The sequence below is a fragment of the Urocampus carinirostris genome, chromosome 5, assembly GCF_059441175.1.
Source record: "Urocampus carinirostris isolate Australia breed hairy pipefish chromosome 5, RoL_Ucar_1.0, whole genome shotgun sequence".
NCBI lineage: Eukaryota > Metazoa > Chordata > Actinopteri > Syngnathiformes > Syngnathidae > Urocampus > Urocampus carinirostris.
Genome location: NC_142353.1, coordinates 22,587,355 through 22,611,495, shown reverse-complemented (window position 1 = coordinate 22,611,495; position 24,141 = coordinate 22,587,355). Strand labels below are relative to the sequence as shown.

Below are 24,141 nucleotides of genomic sequence, written 5' to 3'. Positions count from 1 at the left end.
TGAAATGTTTATTTTTCAGTACAAAAGTATACAGGTTACTTATACAATCCTTAAACATACTTATATTAACATTAAACATACAAAATATAGCACTGAAGCAACTTACGAACAAATTCAACTTACAAACGATCGTCCGGAACTTATCTTGTTCGTAAGTAGGGCATGTCTGTCCTTTTTTTTATTTAACCTTTTATGCAATCAATGACTATTTAAAAGTTCAAAATAATACTAAAAGAAGTATCATTGTGCATCACTAGTTTTTTAAGTAATTAACATTACAGCACAAGGTAATGAAGAGGATCAAAAACATGGGTGAGAAAGGCAAAAAACATCTATGTGTGTGTGCACAAATGTGTGCAATTATGTGCTAGTACCTGACATCCTCTCCGTCCTCCAGCATGGACAGGCAGATGGTGCATTTCTCGTCCGTGTCCAGTTCCTCGTCGTCCAGGCACATCTTTAGGTCTTGAGGGAATCTCTGCAACACCAACAAAAACTCTTGACTGTTTAAGTGTGTGTTGACGTGTGTACTTGTATGTGTTTGTCGGCGTTGGGACTAACGCATTAAAAAAGGAACTTTTCTCTGGTAGGGATTTATTAATAACATTTTGTTACTATATTGTTGTTACTACATGGTGAGTTACTGTATTAATACTGTACTTACTGAATGCATAGCATTAGTTACAATGTCCTCTGATAGCCGAATACTGCTGCATCTCTTACAGTGCACAAACAACCCTCAATCCGCCAACAAAATTATCTGAAAGGTGGGCATACTTATAATAACCTACAGGGTACATTTTAGGTCGGGTACCTTCTTGTACTTGTGAGGGAAAGTGAATCTCTCGATGGTGGTCTGGATGGCTCCTCTGTTCACACTGCCCAGACGATCCTCCAGCTGCAAAAGTTCCTGTTTTGAGAAAACAAAATACTGAGCATGAAGACAAAGGACAAATTGTAAATGTGCGTCACCGAGACGCCTGTTTAAAGGGTGACTGTGTAATATTTGACCGCTTGCTGTATAATGTAGCACAACCAAAAAGGAGTGCTACAAAGCAGAAGGAATAATACAAACTACATGAATGAAATGTTCTGCATTTATATAGCGCTTTTCAAGTCAATGACTTCCCAAAGCATTTTACAGTGTGCTTCACATTTCCCAATAGCGGCCTTGTATTGCAGCCATGTAAGGCGCTAACCTTCTTGTTGGGGGTATTAGGGGTTCAGTGTCTTACCCAAGGACACTTTGACATGTAACGGACAAGCCGGGATTCAAACTGGGATCCCTTGATCCCAAGACAAGCGCTCTACCTCCTGAGCTACTGTCGCCCCTGACATAGTCTCAAAGTGACCATATTGAACTTCTCTTTTTTTGGCAAGGCTTTTGTTTTTTGAGGAACCCTTACAAGTAAGATGGCAGACAATCATGTCAGCTCCCTCTAGGTGAGCCTCATGTTATGTAAATTAAATACATATTTCTCGAGCCAGTATGAAAAAAATGCACATTTGTATGAATATTCCTGTATTTTTTATTATTACTCAAATTAATATTGTTTTTTTTTTCAATGTATGAAGTTTTTTGTTTGTTTTTTAGAACTGGGAGGCGCTATATAATACACAATGTCTCTGCCCATTTTGGCAGTGTGGCAATGGCACAAAGTAACACTCGATCATCAGAAATGCCAACACAAGTTACTCACTAAGGAGGAGTACAAGAGAAATATCGGACCGACAACAACCTAATATGACGTCACATTTTTCTGCCCAATGGGAAAAATGTACCCAATAAGTCGTCACGTGCTACCAACACAAAAATAATGAATCAACTGACACTACCTTCTTAGAAAGATTACAAGCATTTATGTATAATGATTTTCATGTAGTAGTAGCAAATATGTGACGTTTCTCTATCACTTTGTGATGTGAGCATGGTAGAGGTAAGATCTTGGGCCCGGGACATAACCCGGATTTCGAGGCGGGTTCGGGCTTAAAATGTCAATCATTTAGTCGGACTGGCCGGGCATCTCTTTCGCCGCCTTTTATTTGTTTTTTCCTTCATGGAGGATCTGCACAGCATGAGCTTACTTTTACTAAAGTAATTATTCAGGTAAAGAACATGCTGACCAAACCATCAGTTTGACTCCAAATAACTTAATCCGAAGAAATTTTCATCCTCCTTCCACTTCGCTCACGTCAGACGTCATTTTCACTTCACGCCAATATCTTACAAGCTTGGCAAACTTTCTTTCTGCTTTTCGGCCAAATATTTAACTATTTGCAGCTTTTAAATTTGGAGGATATGATTTTCTTGTTGCCAATTCGTCCAGTTTCACTTTTGTTCAACGCACGTTATTTTGGGCTCAGTTATCAAATCAAGTTAAAGCGTCGGGTTTAGGCGGGTTCGGGTCGGGATTCATTTTTTAGGACCGATATTACCCCTAGCGCAAGTGAATGGAAGCCTAAGACTAGAAATTTTCTCGCTATATTTTTTTAAATTTAAAACAAAAATGTGATGGAGTTCATTTTCATAACTGCTTCTTAAAATCCGGTGTGGCTTGAACAAAAACCATTTTTAGTTTCTTCCTTAAATTTGAGCATGCAACTTTTAATAATGTTAATTGTATTTATTTATTTATTTGCAGTGTGTAATGTTAAAGCTCCTTGATGAAACATGCTCAAATTATTCAATAATAATTAACAATTAACAATTAATAATTATTAATTCACTCCTCCAGGAGTGAATCAGTGAAAAACGTGCCTAAACCGATGCCTGAATGGGCTGCAGAAATCAGAAACCGAATGTACTAGTAAGCTTGTTTTCACCATTTTAAATTATAACAATTTGGCAGCACAAGAGATTACTAGGACCAGGAGGATAAAAAATATCAACCGGGAGGGTCATGTGGTTGACGCCAAGTGTAATACTGTTTTAAAGGTAATCACAAAATCCTTATACATGAGAAATGTGAGGAAATAGTACATGTTTTTTTGCATAAAAAAAAAGTAATGAAATATATATATATATATATATATATATATATATATATATATATATATATATATATACATATATACATATATACATATAAAAATCATTTTCCAAACACATTTTAAAGTTTTGTCCTTGTAACCCTGCGCCGTGACATTATTAAGGGAACCCCAGCACTCTAGCAAGCCAGTCACCATATTTCATTACGTGTCAATTAGTTCAGTGTTTCCAGAGACGTTTTGGTAGTTTTGTGGCGAATGCCGAGGCGTTGTGTTGCAGGTGAGCAGCCAAAAATGGGAAAAAATAAAACAAACTGAAAGCTGCTAATGAGGGGCTACCTGAGACCAATCAAAGAAAGGTGACAGAGAAACGAGAGGCTGGCCAACCAAATAGCACACAGTTACCAGGCAAGGCAAGGCAAAACCGGTGCTGCAAAAAACTGTTTCAGAGCTTGCCTCATGTGTTGTGCTAATGGGATTCGCCATTTTTAAAGTCTTGTGTTCCTTCAATGATGTTACAGCTCAAAAGTCAATTTTGAGACTACATTTCTCGAGTTCCCCTGCACGTGGAATGTTTGGCGACATATTTGCATAATTTTGGGGAGGAAAACTACACATTCTGGGCATAGTTGGCCTTCAAACTATTGTGTTGTGAAACACTGGAGAGAAAAAGGGACGTCACAAGTAGGCTACCATGATTTACACTGTCAAGATGTTGATAAATTCATCGATTAATTGAGCAATAACCTCATAGCTCTCCCTGACGGCGGATGCGTGGCGTGAGGGGTTGAGACTCTGCAGCGCCAGCAGATGCAGCTGGGGGTAGGGATAATTTCGGATCTCATGAACGACCTGGAAGAGAACAGAGGGGGAAGCGGGTGTCCGTCAGGAAAACATTTAAAGGTGTTGAAGGTGACCTTGACTAGATCATGCCTCACCACTTGCGTCGAGGCGTTGTTCCTTGGGAAGTGGTGCATCCTGGGAGATGTCAGGTAGTGCTGATAGTGTTGCGGCAGTGGGTGGATGTGATACTGGTGTGGAGGGAGCCCTGCATCTACACTGAGATCCCTTGAGAAGGGGGGAATAGTATTATATGCAGCATCCTATGAAGATAGATTTAAAAAATACATATTTACCGTATTTTATCATGTATAACAATTTTTTTTACCTAAAAAGAACTCACAGTTTGGGTGCCCCTTTACACAAGGTTTTAAGGTGGTATATTATCGTATTTGTGCAATGATTGATCAGTGAAAACCTATCGCTGACCAAAACCGCAAAACATCGGATACAACGGGAATCGAACCGTGGTGAGAGCACCTATTCTGAACCAATAGACAACATATGTCAAACTCATGGCCCTGGGGTTGAAATGTGGCCTGTTCGGCATCGTATGTGGCCCGCGAGAGCCTAAAAGGTCCAAACGACTAAAAATTAAAGGGTCAAAAGAGTCCTTTGACAAAAAAAATTCATTTCCCACAATGACTGTCGACTACAAAACCTGCAAATTGACGGCTAAATGCCACTACCCGCCTGTGTTCCCATATTAGTGCCAATGAGTGGATCTGAAAAATAGACAATCCAAAAAATGTTCAAGAATATTTTGTTAATTTGTTATTTTTACTTTATAACATATGTGTGTAGTGATATGTTTTCAATGCAACTGTAATGTTACTGACTTGAGTAAAAACATTTTACATAGTTACATTTATTTTGAGTACCATTCGTTTAAATTTAGTTACATCTATAAGTTAGATCAGGCCCTTTAAAGACAGCCATTAAGTTGTAGTGGCCCTCTGTGAAAAGTAGCGTGATACACCCACACAAGACTGAAAGTGATTTGGATGACATTTGAAAAGGCATTAGGTTTTAGCTCACTATCACACTATTTTTATTCTCTGTACCAGAGAAGAATGTTAGAAAACAGAAACATATAAATAAATACTGAAAAGCATGAGGGAAACCTCTCTGTGGTGTGTCTGATGATATATGAATCGGACTTCGAAAGTCATTAAATAAATACATTTTAAATGTTATTTTGGTATTGTGTTTGTTGTTTAGGTTGTCAATACATTATTTTAATCATGGCCTCACATACAGTATTCAACCACGTGAGAAAAAGTGAAACGAAATTTTAAACTGATTTTTATTCAAAAATTAGGGGTGTGCGTTTTACAAATAGCGCTAAATTTCAACACAAATATGTCCTTTTGTGTTGTGCGGTTATGGACCAAATTGTATTTGCTTGTTATCAGTCCCTGAAGATTAAAGGAAACTTTGGCAACATATCATTGGCACCGATGATACTGAAGGAGAAGCGTAACGTTTTTGAGTGATAACTTTCACTGCTGTTCAATTCAGATGTATAAACTGAGGACTTAATTTGTGTATGAAAATTTTGAAATATCGTGAGTAGGTTGTAAATATCCAATAAAGTGCTGTCAACCTCTATGTATTATATGAATAATGTGGGGAAAAAATTACTAATTTTTCATTTGAAGGCTGTCATAAATGTTTTCAGACATCACCGCTGTGTTTTGTTTTTGGAGTGTATGCGTTGTGGAAAAGAGTAGCTAGCCATTTTCTTTGGAGCCGAGGTGAAAGAAATGGATGAGCCACACAGTATTTAATGCCACAGTGTTTAATACGTAACAAAAAAGGTAGCGGCGTGTCCTGAATTTACGGTAATAATAATTTCTTTAATGCTCGATAAGCTGCATTTTTAATGAAATTCAAAACACTTAACTTCAGTAGCTTCAGCCATTTTGAACAGACTCAACATGCAAAAACATGAAATGAAAATCTAGTCATGCTACTAACATATATTTCAAAACAAGGTAACACGATGTGCCACCTGGTAAGATGCACACAGTGCCTGTTCTTTCTTTGAGCACGACGAAGTAAGACACTTTTGTGATGTCCTCAGGTTATCTGACTTACTCGTCAAGTTTATCTTTAAAGGTGGCGTCTGTAACTCTGAATTATTCTACTTTCTGACACCATCTTCTGGCTGAAATCATTATTATCAAGCTTGTTTTGTGGCGTGTGGAAGTATGCGAAATTCGTAAACACACTCGAATAAACTCCCTTTTTCATTTTTTTTTTCGGGTTTGGGTCGGCATTTGGACTGTGTTTGAAACGGTCCTATTCCTATTTTCACCATTTTCATTCTAGAATAAAGAAAAACTGTGAGGACGTGCATGAAATCACGCTTGGCTTACTGTAAGTGAACGGTAAAGGTAGACTCCCAGTAAACGCAATGAACCCCAGGGATCGCCCAGGGTTTCTAGGACTTAGGCTGCAATATTTAACAACAGCGAACTAGAGCTTTGATTGCCATATTTCAAACGGCAATCACAAAAATCAAGTGCAGGGCCAGCTTAAACTCATCTAGCATGGCCGCCACTAATCGGGCTCCCCATATGTTGTTCACCTGTAAAATAGGGTTATGTTTAGCCTGTACAGTAAAAACGAAATTTAGTGTTAAAAATAGTTGTTGTGTTCACATCATCTACCGTGGTCCAAATTAAGCCCTCTAAGAGTAATCCCTTCATTTTTAAATCCTCACTCTTCAAACAATTTAAACTTCTTTTAGATGTAACTTTGGTGTCTTCGTAACATATATTTTTTTTAATTTTGCCAGGTGGGTCGAAATTGAATTCAATACATTTTGTTGTGTTTACTTTGTAGGTATGATCTCAATTCAGGTCAGTTTTATTTTCAAGTTTAAATTAGTTTTTTTTTAAACTTCCAACATTTAACCCATTTAAGACATCTTTAAATGGAACCTTGGTGTATTTTCGGCCAATTTTTCGCTAGTGGCATGTAATCGGAGTCAAGCAATTTTGTCCAAAGCTGTCTTGTTAACCTCTTAAAAAGTCTTGTTTTCAACTTTCACTTGAGAACAAATAAAGCAGAGGTCTCAAAACCGCAACTCGGGGGCCAATTGCAGCCCATAGGATAATAGTTTGACGCCCCCGAGACAGTGTGCATTATTTAGCACCTCATAGTGGTAGAAGAAATTATGTCATTATTTTAAAAACGCAATTTCGATTTAAAAAATAAGTAATTTTATGTGAACTGTAATTGAGGCCCCTGAGACAGTGTGTATTACTTAGCAACTCAAAGTGGTAAAATACATTAAACATTTTTTTTAAAGCAATATTGCTTTTAAAAAAAGCAAAAATATGTGAACTATAATATAAAAGTGCATTTTTCAAAAACTCATAGGTCAAGAAATTTGAATTATCTTAAAAAAATTAGCTTCACCCCAGATGGAGCTGACATAAATGTCCACCAAACTCGCAAAAAATTGAAGTAAAATGGTGCGGTTTGGTCACTTTCCAGTCTCTGTAGTCTGTATTCTTCCCTGTGCTCTTTAGCACACATATTTAGTTGCACGACGCAATACAGCAACATCTAGTGGTCAATAATACACTCCATCCCTTTAACGTTACAGCCCGTACAGGGTGCATTCTCTTTACTGCTCATTTTGTCTTTAAAAGGACTTAATTTTCCTTGTTTTCTCTGAAAAATACCTCAACCGCATTTGATCTAATAGCGGCAAAAAGACGATACTCAAACAAAAAGGGCAAAGACGAAGTGTGCGTTTCTTACCAGTCTGTGCCTTCAGCCAGGTAGCGGGGTTGCTGGACCACCGGCTGCGGTGGAACGTGCAGGGGGGGAGTGAACTCGTAGCCCGGACGTAATCGCTGAGGCTGGTGAGGGATCCGCTCAGATGTTCTTCTACAGACACATTGGATTTTACAGTTTGGCATGGTATTTTACACACAAACTTCCGCATGTCAATAATTCTTATAATCTTTATTGATAAAAACATAGGTCTATGCTACAATTTAAGAATACTGCAAAAGAAAAAGTCTTATTCCGTGAGAGTTTGATTGAGTAAAGTGTTTAATCATCAACAAACAACAACAAAGTCTAAAAATGGTGATGATAATAAAATTGCTGCAATGAATCATCCTCGTTACGCGATACCCAAAAAATGAACCACATCTGTGAAAAAGGCACTTTCATTATTGGAGTTCCAGCCTCCTTGGATTGCTCAGTTGTTGGTGAAGTTTTATTTGAGATAGGACTGTTTGGTCACTGTGTTGGTTAAAATTCCCAGACATCCATCATAGCAGGAAGTATTTTTCATCCTATGCATTATTAAAAACATCCTCCTTCCAGGGAATTGTAAACTAAATTGACCTGGGGCGTTAAAAGCTATGGACTAGGGGCCCAATGTGAATGAGAAAAATTATAGTCTCCGTAAAAATTCTCATAGACAGTACGTCTTTTCTCAACCCTAGCCACCACCTTTCAGACCTGTTGCTCTCTGGTATGCGATAAAGATCCTTTATAACGAGGACAAACAGGCTCAGAGTTTCTTCCCTAGGGCCAGCACCACCCTAAACGGACACTCAAAACTTTGAAAATATCTATTTTGTGATTATTTGGGAATTTGCTTCGAAATATTATTGCAATACTTTTCATTGCAATATTGTTACGATGCACTATTGTAATTAATAAAAATACAGGTACCGATGTGCCTGAATTGCCTTTGTATTTTCAATATTTGTTTTTGCAGTTTTTGTCTTAGAATGTGAGGAAAACCATTTGGATACCACAATACTTGATGGCGCTATGACAAGAAGAGCACATGACCATCAAAAACACTATTTTGTTGTAAATGTTGTCTTTTTAGAGGACTGTAATTTGTATTTTTTTTTATAACCTACTCATCCCGAGATGATTCTTGTATCATGTAGTTGTATCTTGTTTGATTTAGGGCTGCAACAATTAATCGGCAATGTCAACAAAAAAATCAATAATGAAAAAACTTTACAATGAATTCCATTGTTGACTTTTGTCGCCAGAAATGTTTTTCCAACAGAGTGAGGCATCTCTACAGGAATATAATCTCTGCAGAGAGTCACTCATACACAATAGTCTCTGTCTCAAGCAGTAACATACAGAAATGTAAACATTAAGTACGTGTACCAAAACTTCTCAGGTTTGGCAGCATTTTAGCATTGCATATCATGGCAATACCGCAGGGATTCACAATCATTTAAAGAGGAAAGCACGACTGACAGTTAAACGAAACGGAGTCTGACTTGGCTCGGTAAGATTCGAGTAACATTCAAGCCAGCACGGTTTTGATGACATGCATTGTACATGTTATATGCTTATATTTTATTATAAAAAAAGAACTTGAGTGTAATGCCAGACTGCTCCTGACAAATGTATTTGAAATTAAATGCACGTCGTTGGTAGAACATACGTCAGTTGTTGAAAGTTAAAAACAACAAACTTGATAATTGTTAATTTCTTTTATTACAGATTTTGCACTTGACCACTACTTCACAAATTGCACGTAATGCCAGTTTTATTTACTGTTCTACTGCTGCTAATGAGCCTATGTTTACTTAGTTTTATTATTTAGCGAAAAGCCCAAAGTAATGGACAAAGGTCTATCTGTGGATTTATGGCCCTACTGACCGAGCCCGGTGTGTCTAATTGTTTTCAGATAGGGCATTCTTGTTTAATTTTTGTAGTTATCAGCAGATTGTTCAATAAAACATGTATTTTCCATGTTTTGTGTTCATTATGACTTACCTCCTAATTAAATGTACTTAATGCTAAGTTTAAGAGAAAAAAAACATTTCTGGACTATTCATTTTAATAATAGATGACTGGTCGACAATCAAAATAGTTGGTAGTTGCACCCCCTGTTTGGATATTCTCACATCCCTAAGAATAACATTTGGCTGTTGCATAACTCGAGCGTTACCTGTTGGGGGGCAGAATGTGTCGATGCTGGGCCTCGAGGATCTGCTGTTGGAGGAGGTATTGCTGGTGTAATGCCTGAGGTAGGAAAGGAGGGGCAGGAATATCCTGGAACTGGGGGGCAGGTATAGGGTTGAGGGGCGAGTGATGTAAAGTGGGTCCATGCTGGTGCCCTGGCGGGGCCAGCTGGGGGTTGATGCCCGACTGTGGTTGTCCCGGGTGGGGCATGGGGAAGTCCATAGGCATGGGGGCCTGGGGGCCTAGCTGGAAGTGTCGGCAAGAGGTAGCATGGCTGTGCTGCTGCTGCCGGCTGAAATGAGATCCTGAGGGTGGAGTGAAGGAGGGAGAAGTAGAACGTCAGGCACCCAAATATTTAAAAAAAATCAGCAAGAAATGATCATAGGTGAAATGTGATGTCACTGTGTAGTTATTCAGTTTGTGTGCTTGCGTGTTACATTTCAAAGGCCTACCTTTTACCTACGGTGACAAAATGCTTCAGTAGGGGATGGGACACTGACGGCTACCACACATCACGGAAACCCAACACCAAAACTTGTTCCCAGAACGAAAATACGTGAACAGCTATTCCAGGGTCCTTTCCTGTACTTCGAAGCTGAAACTCAGCATTCCAACATATGGTCGTAAGATTTCTTTATTTCTATAGAAAAAAACAACTCCAAGGATCCCATACCCTAAGATTGCCTTCTCACATTTTTGTTGGTTTTAGTTAACTCCCCCTGCTAATGGCATATTGAGGCATACCAGCAAAGTCAGGAAGGATATAGCCACCTGTATGTCCCTCGTTCTTCTAATAAACAAGTGTACCGTGCCTCCAATTACCAAGAAAGCAGTGCAGTATTAAATAAAATGTTCAGATTTCATCAACTAAAGTATTAATACAGCTTAATCCCTGCAGAAAAATATGAGACAACTGAAGGATACTGCATAGCGGCACTGTCATGGTTTTACTCATTTTGTTTTGTAATACGGTACATATACAGTTTTGTAAGACTTTCGGAGTATAAGCCGATCTGTCCTTTCAAACACATGCTAAGAATATTACTAGAACAGCTTTTTTCCATCCTCGCAACATTGCTAAAATTCGCCCTATGCTGTCTCAGTCGGATGCGGTGATTTTAATTCACGCGTTTGTTACCTCCCGTCTCGATTACTGTAATGCACTACTCTCCGGTATCCCGATGTCCAAAATCAAGAGCCTTCAGCTGGTACAAAATGCTGCGGCAAGGCTTTTATCGAAGACAAGAAAGTTTCATCACATTTCCCCGATTCTAGCTAACCTGCATCGGCTCCCTGTTAGCTTCAGATGTGATTTTAAGGTTCTTTTGGCAGTATACAAAATCATGCATGGACTTGCTCCCTCGTATCTTTCAGATTTAATTTCCCCCTATGTTCCAGTCCGGAGCCTTCGCTCTGAAAACGCTGGCCTACTAGTGATCCCAAGAGCCAAGAAAAGATCCGCAGGTTCGAGAGCATTCTCCATTCGGGCCCCGGTGCTGTGGAATGCGATTCCCCCTGAGATTCGATCTGCAACCTCATGGAAAGGTTTAAGTCTAAGCTTAAAACACACTTCTATTCTATAGCATATGAATAACCTATATTTTATGTTGACAATATCTGTGAATTATTTTCCCTCATGTAGGTTTTAGATCATAGTCTGTGGTTTGCAATAATATGTGGTCTGTGCAGCCATTTGAGTCTCTTTGTGATGAAGGGCTATACAAATAAACATAACTTGACTTATTGAAACCTGGAATAACAAATCATTGCTCACTAAATCAAATAATGTATTTAATTTGATATTTTAGTCGCATAATCAAATATTTACAATAATGTGTTTCTCATCAAATTCTAATAATTTTGTAAATGAGTTGAGAATAAGTAAGTTTTGATTAGAGAATTTCTTTGCTTTCTTTCATACTACCACCATCAGCTTAGAACTAATCGAAAAGCCCAAAGTGGTCATGAATACGGCACATGCACCTAACCGAAGACGGTACTAAGAAGCATTTGGCTATAGATGTAGCCACCAGACACTATGAGAACTTAAAAGGAAAAAACGTGAATATATGTGGAACTGTATAGTTCATGGACAGTAGATTAATCACTGTGAAATACGGTCCCATGCAATTACTATGTCATTACGTTACTACTACAACTCAAACGTAATAACATCATGTATCACCATCAAACTGTACCCCTTTGTAAGCACATCTCAAGCTTCACACAACCTGGCGCTATTAGCGAATGTCGCCACTATTAATCAGTATTTTGTTTCTTTTGCCCGCTGGTGCCACATTACTTTGCACCTGTGTTGCATTCACTGCAGTACTTTTCCACGGAAGGTTTCGCATTGGCATTCTGTCTTCTTTGGGCATGCATTACTTCTAACCTTCATTTCTGCCAAACACTGTGACACTATGTAAGTGATGGCGCCATCTTGAAATGGTCAGATGATCAATATAACTTAAGGCATCTTTGAAAATCGCACCCAGGGGACAGCGCCCATTCCATCGGTGCGGGTCTTCACAGCCGATAAGAAAAAACAAGTGAAGGAAATAAACTATGAACCTTGACATTTCAGGCAGAATTTAGATACTTCTGCTTATCTATCTGCTGACCTTGTTTGAGCTCTGGCAAAAGTGAACCAAGCACGATCAACGGACGTTTGGCGGAGCTTTGCAATTCAGAAACAGAAGATGAGGACTTTGACGGGTTTGATTGATGACGATTTAAAAAAGCTTTGCAGTTTTGTTCACACTTTCTATTTGTTCTTGTTTTATCTGTGCGCCTAATAGTCCTTTAAAGTCCAGTAATCTTGAAAGGACTCCCCGTAACACTTCAGAACCAGGTTCAATTTAGCTTCTCCTTAGCATCCAAATACAGACTAGATCCAAAATTAGTACCGTGCTTTTTTTATTAGCCAGTTTTTTTCTGTTGCATATTGAGAAATTACTATTTTATTAAACTCAATTCATGACTTAAGTTCAGAGGTCTGCATCGTGGTGTCTGCATGCATCAGTTAGCTTCCTAAAAACCAAGAGTAGCCCACCAGCAAGTTCTGAAAATAGCTCACCAGAAATGGGTCATTGTGATTTTCTGGTAAATTTGATTTCTAACTGACGTGTTTTTGTGGTTGACTTACTCTTGAAGATTACAACCTGGTAATAACATAGTAATAGCAAACTATTATTTAGAAATGTACTTCAAAACAGAACCCTTTCACGCCATCCTGTAACTAAAACTATCCATCTGCTTCAAAAAGGTTGTTGCCCCCTGCATTAGATTTAAATTTTGCTTTTTTTTTTTGACACAAAGTGTTTTAAATGGATGAATAATTCCTTTAGTCACACATTCATACTTTGGTAGCAGTAAGCCAGATACGTAGCCAAAGCTGGGGAAGGATGACGGAAGCGTGGATGCCATTCCTCGCAGACATTCCCTCTGAACACCACTAGACATTCGTACCCTTTCACACAGCAGTGAGAATAGTACTGATAGCGAGGTGTGTTCAATGTCTTACCCAAGAAGACAACAAATCATAACTTGAGGAGGTGAAATTGAACAAGAGACCTTCCGGGTTACTGATGGATTTGCGGGATTGTTTACAGTTTAACTCCTTTTGTTCTCTCTCCGCAACATTTGGTTTATTGGCAATAAAGCGACAAGCTTTAATTTCAATACAAGCTTGTCCCAACCACAACTATTTGGCATGCGTGTATGCAGACAGTCGAGACACAGCAGGCTTCGTTGTGCAGCGTCATACTTTTAACGCTACACGTTGTTTGGAAAGGCCCCATCAGTGCAAAAAAAAGAGTGATCCCTTGCTTTATCCAAGTTTGGTTGTCTCGGCTTCGCTACTTCACGAATTGTTATCGTTCATCATGTTCAGATTGGCTAGAATCGCCCCTGTCGTTTTTCTGCCTGTGAGTCAACAAAATTGTGGTTTTGTACAACAGCGTATCAGAATAAAACAGCCAGATGAAGCTGCATTACTTACGTGCAAATCATTTTCTATTTTGAGATTATCTTACAGCCATCATGTCAAAAGACACCCAAAAACCACAAAACCACGAAAAAGCGGAGGGAGATGCTTTCCATTGCCGACCAAATTCGACTTCTCCACACATTAAAGGACGGTAAAGGCATTTTTACGCCACATTTTTATTTCCCAATAGCATCCTTATGATGGCGACAAAATATCATCTTAAGTAAGCTGGATAGTTTTGAAAGGTTTAGAACTCTATTTTTAATCCAGACTGGCAAACATCTCAGGCAAAAACATAATGATAATGCATTGTCATGCTGTCATGTAACTGCGTTATTTTTCAGTATCAAAGTTATCTTGTTCTTTCTTTCGCAGTTCCCATACTGACGGTCAAAAGTGGTGCATTACTTTGGGTGCAGAACACCAATGGCAGGGTGTCCCCGCAAGCCTGACAAGATGTTTTCAGCGGCCGTTTTCCGCTCTCCTCCAAATTGTTTACGTCATGTCTTTTTGGATATGGACACTATTCAAAATAGCAACTACCATATAGTTAGATAGCGATTACAAATATATTATTTACTAATGCGCCAAAGGAAAGGCAAATTAAGGCTGGGTCTCAGAAAAAGTGAGTCAACAATGCTGTTGACGTTCGTGGATGCAACAGACTCGTGTTGTTCACGAACGAAACAGCGCTAAGAGCAGACTCTTGGGAGTGAAAGAAAGGAGACGGTCTACCGCCAATCAACGGCCTCTTAAAGTTGGTCAATATGTATTTTGGGGGGATTATGTGTTGTTGACTTTAAATTTGTTGAGCATAAAAAGATTAAAATAGTTTTGTATTTTAACTTTTAGTAAATTTAAAAGGTGAGGTGCAATAAATATTTCAAGGTTTTTTTCTGTTCAGTCTCTATTCAACTGATTCAAATACTTTAAAAATAATTAAGACAGTTTGAGCTACTTAACAGAAATGGTTACTTTCTTACAGTGGGACCTCGCTACTTCGCGCTTCAACGTTCGCGGATTCAAAGCTTCGCGGGCCTAAAAAATAATAATAATAAAATAAAAAATGTTTTTTTTTAAAGCATTTTTGAAGGGGCGTCGCTACTTCCTGGTTCAATGTTCGCGGGTTCAGAGCTTCGCAGGTCTAAAAAATAATAATGATAGAATAAAATAATAAAAAAGATAAAAATAAATTTTAAAAAATATATATATAATTTTTTTTAAAGCAATTTTGAAGGGGCGTCGCTACTTCGTGGTTCTACGTTCGCGGGTTCAGAGCTTCGCAGGTCTAAAAAAAAACAAAAAACAATAGAATAAAATAATTTTACAAAAAAAAAAAAAAAATTAAGTGCGCCGCTACTTCGCGGATTTTCACTTATCGCGGGTGGTTTTGGTCCCCATTAACCGCGATAACCGAGGTCCCACTGTACAGCAGTTCAGTTACTAACTCAGTTACTCACTACTTCTTCCAAATAGTAACTTTTTTAAAGTAGTGTGCCCAACACTGTGCATAACTCACTTTTTTGGGCCAAATTGACATTTTTGCCTAAATGAGGCTCCCATTTAAAACTGGTTTATCTGCACAAGTGCTAGCATCGGTCAACCAATCATATTATATATAACCAATCAATAGTGAAATAAAGTAGAAAGATTAAAATCATAATGAGAGTACAGAAATAATTCATACTACTTTATAAAATACGGTACTTTATTTATTGTTTGGAAAATGTAATCCTCTTTTCACGCCACGTCGTGATGACGTCATAATGGCAACAAAATATAATCGGACGAGGATCGTGTCCTGAATCAATAGTTCAATGTTGCAGCACCATTATTTTAAAAATGACGACTTTTAAAAAAATAAAGTATGGTACTTTATTTGTTTAACAAATGCTTGAGCAAATTAGTATTGTTCTTTGGTTTTAATGTATTTGATAAATACATAATAATGGTTTATGGGACACAAATGCCACAAAAAACAAGGGCTTACTGTATTTGTGATGGCCATTCGACAGCATTTTACATTGCCTTAAGTGGATAAATGCTGATCTTTTATTGTATTTTTCGTGTTTTACTTTTCAGTATTTTATTTTCCATTATTACAAAAGTTTTCAGTGTAAAAATACTTTAAAAAATATTTTACATTTAAGTATTTATTCATGTATTTTTATTAGAACTGTTTTATTGAATTATATATTGTATTCTCATTATTATAACTTGGACCAGTTTTTCTATGTTGAATTATTTTTTTGGGGCCTATTTACCCCGATAGTATTTTATCTCATCTATTCGAAGTCTCCACATTCTGTTTTACCCTGTAGTGCCGTGTCTAATCTCATTGCATACAATGTTGCACGACGTTGATATCAATGACAGTAAAGACAATTCTAATTTTCACGAAACGCAAAGTCCTTTCATCGGTCACAGAAGCAAAGGACGTAACGTCAATACCACAACGTTTGGTTTTCAACAATATTATAAAAAGCCACAGGTAATGAAATGTGTATTGTACGATGTGATGCTCAAAATTTCGTAACAAATTGTTTCTTCCCCAGTTATCTAGGATCCAGTATCAGTATTGTCACACATCGCCACCGGCTCATCTCTTCAAGATGACACTCTACATCTAAAAAACACAGCAACCAGATGAAGAAGGTGCTGCATCAGAGTCAGTTTGGAAGGTTTCTCCTGCTACTGGTAACCATGGAAACAGTACTATCGGTTTCATGTGGACGAGTAAACCAATACCCCAAAAAATGGCCTGGAGGAGAGATGGGTCCTGCCAGGCTGTACTTGCCCAGGACACACCACAGGAAGTGGTAACCCAACGATACTGGTGGTTAAGGGAGACGTTCGAGGTGAACCATATCAAGGCCTGCAAGACATTCGCTGCTGTCCCAAACATATATAAATCATGTTATATTTATTCAACGAATACAAAATAATTCCAGATTTTCAGCTTTCTTTTATTGCTTTTCCCCTGGTTGTGCCGCTTCCAGATGAATGCTTTCATATTTAAGGGTGTAAACAATCACATTTCAGCCATTACTTGTTGCCAGGGTCAGTTATCTGCCCAGAGGCCTTCACAAGGACTTCTGAAGACTTTGATACATAACATCAGTGTTCGATAAAGCTGTTGGTTTATCCAATCAAATTCAGAGTTGGCGTCTGAGCGCCCGCTAGCGGGCCTTGGGACAGGTCACCGGTTTCACTAACTGATTAGTTGTGGAATTTTCATAGCCAAAGCGTGAGGAAAAAAATTCCCGTGTCCACTGCTTCTGTCAGATGGACATTTTCAGCCCTAAATGGAAAAAAAACAGGCTCAACTTTCAGCATTAGCATCGATTGCGTTGGAAACAGATCATTTGTACGACAGAGTAATCGTAATCTTCATGTGGAAAGAAAGGATGGTTTTGTGATGAAATGAAAATTAGTTGTCAGTAAAATCTGAATATATTCCTAAATAAAAAGCAAGTTTATGAGGCTATTATTGATCCTCTCTTAATGTGTTGCAGCTTTAGCTGCAGTAAATGTTTTGTAGCCATAAGAATTGAGGGTTGGATTGATTCAGCCTGAAGGCCTAGATGTAAAATGCATGGCCCGCCACTGGATCAGCAACCGTGAAAGACAATGACGAAACTGCCAGTCTGCATTTGCATTTTCCGCTATCAAACAAGGAGATTAAAACGAATGGGTCAGCCAGGCGGCAGACAGGTTGCAAGTTCAAGTTGAAAGGGTTGGGGTGACGAAGGACGTTTTGGGGGAGGTGACGGCCGTTACGAATGAGAGCGGATAGGCTGGTACGGGCGCTGTGATGGAAAAAACGCAGAGAATCGTCTATCTTTTGTCACAGCAGGAGAGGAGGTGGGTGAGGTTGGAGGGAGGTGGGGTGAGGGGAAGGACAATAAATGGAAATCAGCAAGAAGCACACTGAAGGTTAGGAAAAACACTATATTCTTTATTGGAAAATATTAGTAAATTGTGTTTTTCTTTCTCTCTCCTTTTTTCATAATCGTATAAAAATCCATGCAACAAAAAAATAAACCACATAGACTGAAGGCAAGGCCCACCATGCTCCATATAGGGTTAAATAAAGGAACAAAAGCAGCATCCAATGAGCTACGGCACATGATTCAAGTACAGCAAGGTAACATCTTTACTACAGAAAGATTACATTGGATTCTCACATGTCAATGTAAAGTCAACCCCCCCAAAAACAAAAATGATTCATTAAATGTGATCATGCATTGAAAAAGTACTATAAAGAGAGACCACAACCAAACAAGACTACTATTCTACTAGTAGAGAATCTCTTAGCAGTGCAAGAAAATATAGGCATCCCTGTGAAATGGATAGCATTTTTGCCTTGTGTTAGTGGGGGATTAATTTAAGTGATGAACCACCAGTAAACTTGTTTTACAGTGGAACCTCCGAAGTCAAAACACTCAAATATCGGATGCTTCTCACGAAAAATTAACTTGTCACAAAAATTTCAAGCATTTCAGTGTCTTAAAACAAGTATATCAGTTTGGCTCTGGGGCCGGATACAGATTTTTTTTCAAGCGTGCTCAATTAGTAAAAGAAAAACCTTAACTTAAAATATGTAGCTTTCCGTAGTTTTTCAGTATTATGATTTATCATTCAGCCTACTTTAGTAGCCTACCCTATATTTTATAATCATGGATAACAAGGGATATTTTCAAAGCATTGTCATTTTTTACATACAATGAGAAAAAAATATTTTCATGTAAGATATTGAATGTGTTAGGTGGTTTATTTTAACATTTGAGTGGATGCAGTTTTACACCTGAACCAACTCACCAGGTCATAGAAACTTTAGTGGCAGCTATGAAAAAAATAACATGTTTGACTTAATTATCGTACTGGTTTGAAATGAAAAATTGAAAGAAAAAATATATATATTGGCACAAGAACAGACTACATCAGATCAAACTATTAGACTGGGTTTATTGAAGCTAAAAAATATCCTTTACTGCCCTTTAACAGCCGAAGGGAGGATCTGGTTTGTATTTTTTTTAAATCAAAACTTCTAATAGAAATGAGCTAGGGACTCCCTTTAAGGGGAATGTATGCCTGTACTCAGAGAACCTCGCTTTACGTGCGTTATTGCTTTTTATCACATCGTCTGACTCTGAATTCAGTAGAAAGAATAGCATACTCTGAGGGCAATCCTTTTTTTCTTCATTAGCAATATTTGCAATAAATAAGGTTGAGTTTCTTAAGTTCCCCAAAACCTCATGGCAGCATTGACCAATTATCTAACATCAAGAGTTGTTTGTTTAGTTGAGCATTAAGGAGTTGAAATGTATGTGTAATTCACTTCACAGTAAATTTGAATTAGTTCTCTTTCGCCATTTATTTTGTGTTCATCCCCTTAGCAAATACCCTGTATTTGTCTTCTTTATCTTAAAATCAGAGGAGATCCTGTGAAGACCATCATGCAATCGAGTCAAACCCTTTGAGTAGTTTAACAAGGACTGAGAAAACAGTGTTAAAACAATAGGTCTTATATATGTATTAATGTAATTACCAATACTAGTTGAATATTAAACCTGTCTCAGTTGAAAGTAAAGTATTTTGAGCTTAAACAAACCGATTTGCTTTTTTTCTAGTTGACAACTTTTAGATCTTACTCTGTTTTGTCCAAGTTATTCACCATATGATTTTTCATGGAAACAAGGGACAATTTAGCAAGAGTAAGGTTAGGTGGTCATGCAACACATGGTGAATGCTTTGAAAATGTGGTGCATTCCAACTTTTGAGTGACATTACTCCCATCATTGGTGAATCGAAAAATGCCTTTTTATTACAGATGTGCTAAACTTGAGTTATACTCGGATGAATTATTTGAAGAAAAAAAAAATCCTTTTGGGAAAAAAAAAGACTACATCATGAGATAAGACACTATTGGGAGTGTTTCATCTTTTGAGGTACCACTGTAGTTTTCTATGCATTATAGTTTTGGAGCATGTTAAAATGAGAAGGAGGGCTAACAGCCCTAACAATTCAGTGTGATTCAAAGATTAGATTTTCCTTGTTTACAGAGGGTGAACAAAAGGACTACACAAAATGGAGACAGTTATGGCAGGTTGTTGTGTGCAGATGCAGTGTACCTTCATTCCATTCACACGAAGCAGCAACTCTGAAGTCCAACACACCAAAAGTGAAATTAAATTGAAAATTACATTTTCTGAGACATTGTGTCCAAATGTCTCGTCTTGTTTTCACTTTCACGAGAGTTTTGATGCTGTTTTTTTTTTTAAGTTATACAACCTTTAATACAGTACATATTCCTAAGAAAACTTTTATACAAGAAAGCCAGAATTAATTAAAGGGTCAATGTGTAATACTTAGAGCGGGGTAAGCAACGAGCAGCTCTGGAGCACTACTCTCTGGTCTCCCGAAGTCCAAAATCAAGAGCCTTCAGCTGGTACAAAATGCTGCAGCGAGGCCTTTAACTAAGACATGAACATTTGATCATATTACCCCGATTTTAGCTAACCTGCATTGGCTCCCTGCTAGCTTGAGATGTGATTTTAAGGTTCTGTTGGTCGTATACAAAATCATGTATGCACTTGCTCCCTCATAACTTTCAGATTTAATTTCCCCCTATGTCCTGGTCCGGGGCCTTCGTTCTGAAAATGCCGGTCTACTAGTGACCCCAAAAGCCAAGAAGAGATCAGCAGGTTCGAGAGCGTTCTCCATCCGGGCCCCGGTGCTATGGAATACTCTTCCCCCTGAGATTCGATCTGCAACCTCAGTGGAAATGTTTAAATCTAAGCTTAAAACATACTTCTATTCTATAGCATATGAATAAGCTATATTTTATGTTGACAATATCTGTGTATTATTTTCCCCAAAGTAGGTTTAAGATCAGGGGATGGTGTCATAAAGGTCTGAGGTTTGCAATAATCTGGTCTGTGCAACCCTTTGAGATTAAGGGCTATACCAATAAACATGACTTGACTTGGCTAGTCCCTGGCGCTTTTTCCAAAAATGTTTGAAAATGGAAAAAATATTTGGTTGAATTAGGTGGACAAACAAAACAATCCTAAAGTGTTCCAATGAATACATATATATTCTATATTATACACACACACACAAATGTGTTTTTCTTTTAATGCTTACATAAGTCTTTAATTTTTTGCGGCTCCAAATGTGTTTTTTGGTCCAATATGGCTCGATAATTTGGGTTGCCAACCCACCAGTAATGTGCAACAGAAAATGAGTACTACAAAACACAAAGAAAAATACAAACTGTGAAGACTCAAGGTGACCAGCCCGCATCAATTTCCTTCATACAGACGAAAAAAGTTTACCATGTTGAAGCCTTTAAGTACTATATATTAGATACATATTTATTTTTGTAATGATGTGTTGGACTGGGGAGCTTTAGCTGCACAGCAAAAGGCTGATTTTGCAATCAAATTGCCACACAAAAACATACATGTACACTGCACCTTGAGTGGAGAGAAAGGAAGATGAGCCAAATTCTGGTGTTCAACAATGCGAGTGCAGCCGTTTTGGAGATCATGCAAAAATGTATCCACTTGACAGGAATTTACAGCATGTTGTCTATCAACAGACTGGATGGAAGGTAAACAATGACATTCCATTAAAAAAGGAGCTACATGTCCACTCGGGTGCTACAGCAAAAACAAGAAAATAACAGAAACAAAAGACATATAAGGTGCTCTAAGACAGTGGTCTTCAACCTTCTCTGTACCACAGACCGGTTTAATGCCTGACTATATTCCCGCAGCCCAGCCCAATTGTAACATTAGTTAGAATAAAAATAACAACAATAGGCCCAAATCCAGCGTGTAATCACTAGAACCACAAAGAATATAGATGACATAGGAAAAGGCATATTTTATCTCATTACTACATTATTTTTACTCACGGAACCATGTTGTACAATATTGTTTTGGCTGAACTCTTTCCCACAATGCTTCACCACAACGTTGTACAATGCAAGTAAATATGGTGTGACAATGTGATAGAAATGAATGCCTTTTCATTTGTCTTCTATAATCCTAATGGCCAGAATTTGCCAATCCCACAGCTGAGGTCTGGGAACAGTTTGACTGAGCAATTATTGCTCAAGAACGGTAATACACTACTGGAAAACTTCATCTTAGCGCAAACCCAATTTTTTTAGGGGTGAAAAATGCGTGTATACATAAATAATTATGATACAAGCCAAAATAAAGCAACTTTGCCCACTATCTTAACGGCCCGGTACCGGTCCATGGCTCGATGGTTGCCGACCACTGCTTTAAGATGTTAGCAATGTTTTTTTGTTGGCTTACATGGTTGGAATACATCTTGAAGGAAAGGAGAAGGAGAAGGAAAGGGGGTGCCGTTTTAAAAAAAAAAATACCAATGTCGTCTTCAGATGGAAAGAGGAAATGAAGAAGGGGTTCACAATACAGCTAAATGCAGAGAACAGGCAGAGGCCACGCCACACCACACAGCAGCAGATGATCATTAGCTACACAATGGGGGGACGACAAAGATCTGATAAATGCAGAATGTAGAGCCAGCCTCCATACTATGAAACAGGGAAATAAGAACAGAAATAAAAGCACAATGAAATCACTGATGCCACTGTTGTCAAATTAATGTTACACTGAAGCTTCTGTGTTGTTTAGCCGCTCGCTCGCGTCTGTGTACAAACATAAGGATATTATTTAGAACAACGCCAAACACTGCAATTACTGTTATATATGTATACATCGTTTTTAGAGTATTTCTTTTTATTGTAGTACACGTCGATTGGAAAATCGCCCACCGACGCACAGTCGTAAATAACCACGGCGGCGAAAGCAAGATGATCTTGAAATGACATCATCACGGGGCTACGGCTATTTTGCGGTATTTTGAGGCACTAACGGCAACGTGGCGTGTATAAATAAGAAACGCGCAATGCAATCAAATATATCCCAGTTGACGCGGTGAAACGGAAAACAGTCAGAAGGCGGCTGCGTTGTGTACGGGAATGTTGGTTTAGACACAAAAGCCGGCGATCGGCGAACCCTTTGTGACAATTGATTTCGCTTCAGGATGTAGTCAGCTGCCCCCCAACAAACGGTTGGCTATGATCAACTGTACGACGTGGATACGAATTAAAAGACAACTACAAAAAGGCGTCGCTCGGTGGTTTTCGATTATCTGCGAAAAGAGAAAACAACAACAAAAAGTCGATATGTCGAGCGAGAAACGACGAGCTAGCCGACGCGAGCTAAGCCAGCGGCTAAGTGTGGAGCTAGCTAGCCAACAGCTGCAGTGAATATTAAGATAAACAGGGCACGTGTGTTAGCGTGCTTACCAACAAACTGCGACCTACCTCTGTTCCTCACTGAGCCAAAAACGGGGAGAACCAAGTATCCGACATGCACTAACACCATCCTGGGATCCTTATCAAACGACTCCGCCGGGTTATTTGGAGAGAGGGAATGCGGCGGTGGTAGCAGCCCATGCGGATCTACATTCGGTGGCTTGGCTGGCGAGGAACCGAAGCTTGTGTTTCGCAGACCGACTCGAAAATTGAGTGACTGCGCGTCTGTTGTGCTTGAGTGGGGGGTTCCCTTTCAGCCTGCGGTCGACGGACTCTGCTACCTACTGACTGACACAAAAGCGGACGTGCCGTTCTTATTTCTTGGCTTAGGGGGCGCTGATTCCTTGCAGCGTGACCTCGATAGACCTGTGGTGCAAAATAAGCAATGGTGGAAATATTTGTTGGCCTGGAGATGGGATGGGCGCCACCAGGCTGTACTTGCCCAAGACACACGCCAGAAAATGGTGCCCCTGTGACCCTCATGGTTAAGGGATCCAACCAACCATACTTGCTAACACTACTGTTTTATGCATTACAAGTAAAGTCATGTTTATTTGTAAAGACCTTAATCACAAAGAGTCTCAACGGGCTGCACAGACCACAGATTATTGCAAACCACTGACAATTATTACACCATCCCCTGATCTAGAACCTACATGAGGGCAAGGAAAAACTCAAAAACCTCAACATGAGGAAAGTGAAGAAACCTTGAGAAGGGACCGCACGTGAGCAATGTTCCCTCTAATTTTCCACGGGTCTGAGCGTTCACATAAAGCCGGTGAGCAACGCTTAAAACAACAGTGAGCAACCATAATCCCAAGTGTGGCAAAATAATTAATTATCAAACATGTCCAAAACTTGACATCAAGTTAAATTTTGCTGAGTTTCTGGCAATGCAAAATTATTTTTCTCTTTTGAATGAATTGACTCATGTACTATTGCAAAGGTTGTACGGCCTACAAACGTCGTTTGTTCTTGCAATTCTTTCACA

The 24,141-nt window shown here is 38.7% G+C and overlaps 1 protein-coding gene across 1 annotated transcript in view; it reads right to left on the bottom strand.

Annotated features, from left to right (window-relative positions):
* The window catches only part of LOC148365756 (E3 ubiquitin-protein ligase ARK2C-like), a 35,781-nt gene extending 12,332 nt beyond the window's left edge, over positions 1-23,449 (bottom strand). The window contains exons 1-7 of the mRNA XM_088336182.1: positions 23,160-23,449; positions 9,788-10,106; positions 7,606-7,734; positions 3,927-4,056; positions 3,736-3,840; positions 815-910; positions 375-478 (exon numbers count right to left, since the gene is read on the bottom strand). Of these exons, the coding sequence (XP_088192308.1) occupies positions 375-478; positions 815-910; positions 3,736-3,840; positions 3,927-4,056; positions 7,606-7,734; positions 9,788-10,106; positions 23,160-23,220 (944 nt within the window). The 5' untranslated portion in view covers positions 23,221-23,449. The remainder of the gene's footprint in view (positions 1-374; positions 479-814; positions 911-3,735; positions 3,841-3,926; positions 4,057-7,605; positions 7,735-9,787; positions 10,107-23,159) is intronic.
* Positions 23,450-24,141: the final 692 nt, after the last annotated feature.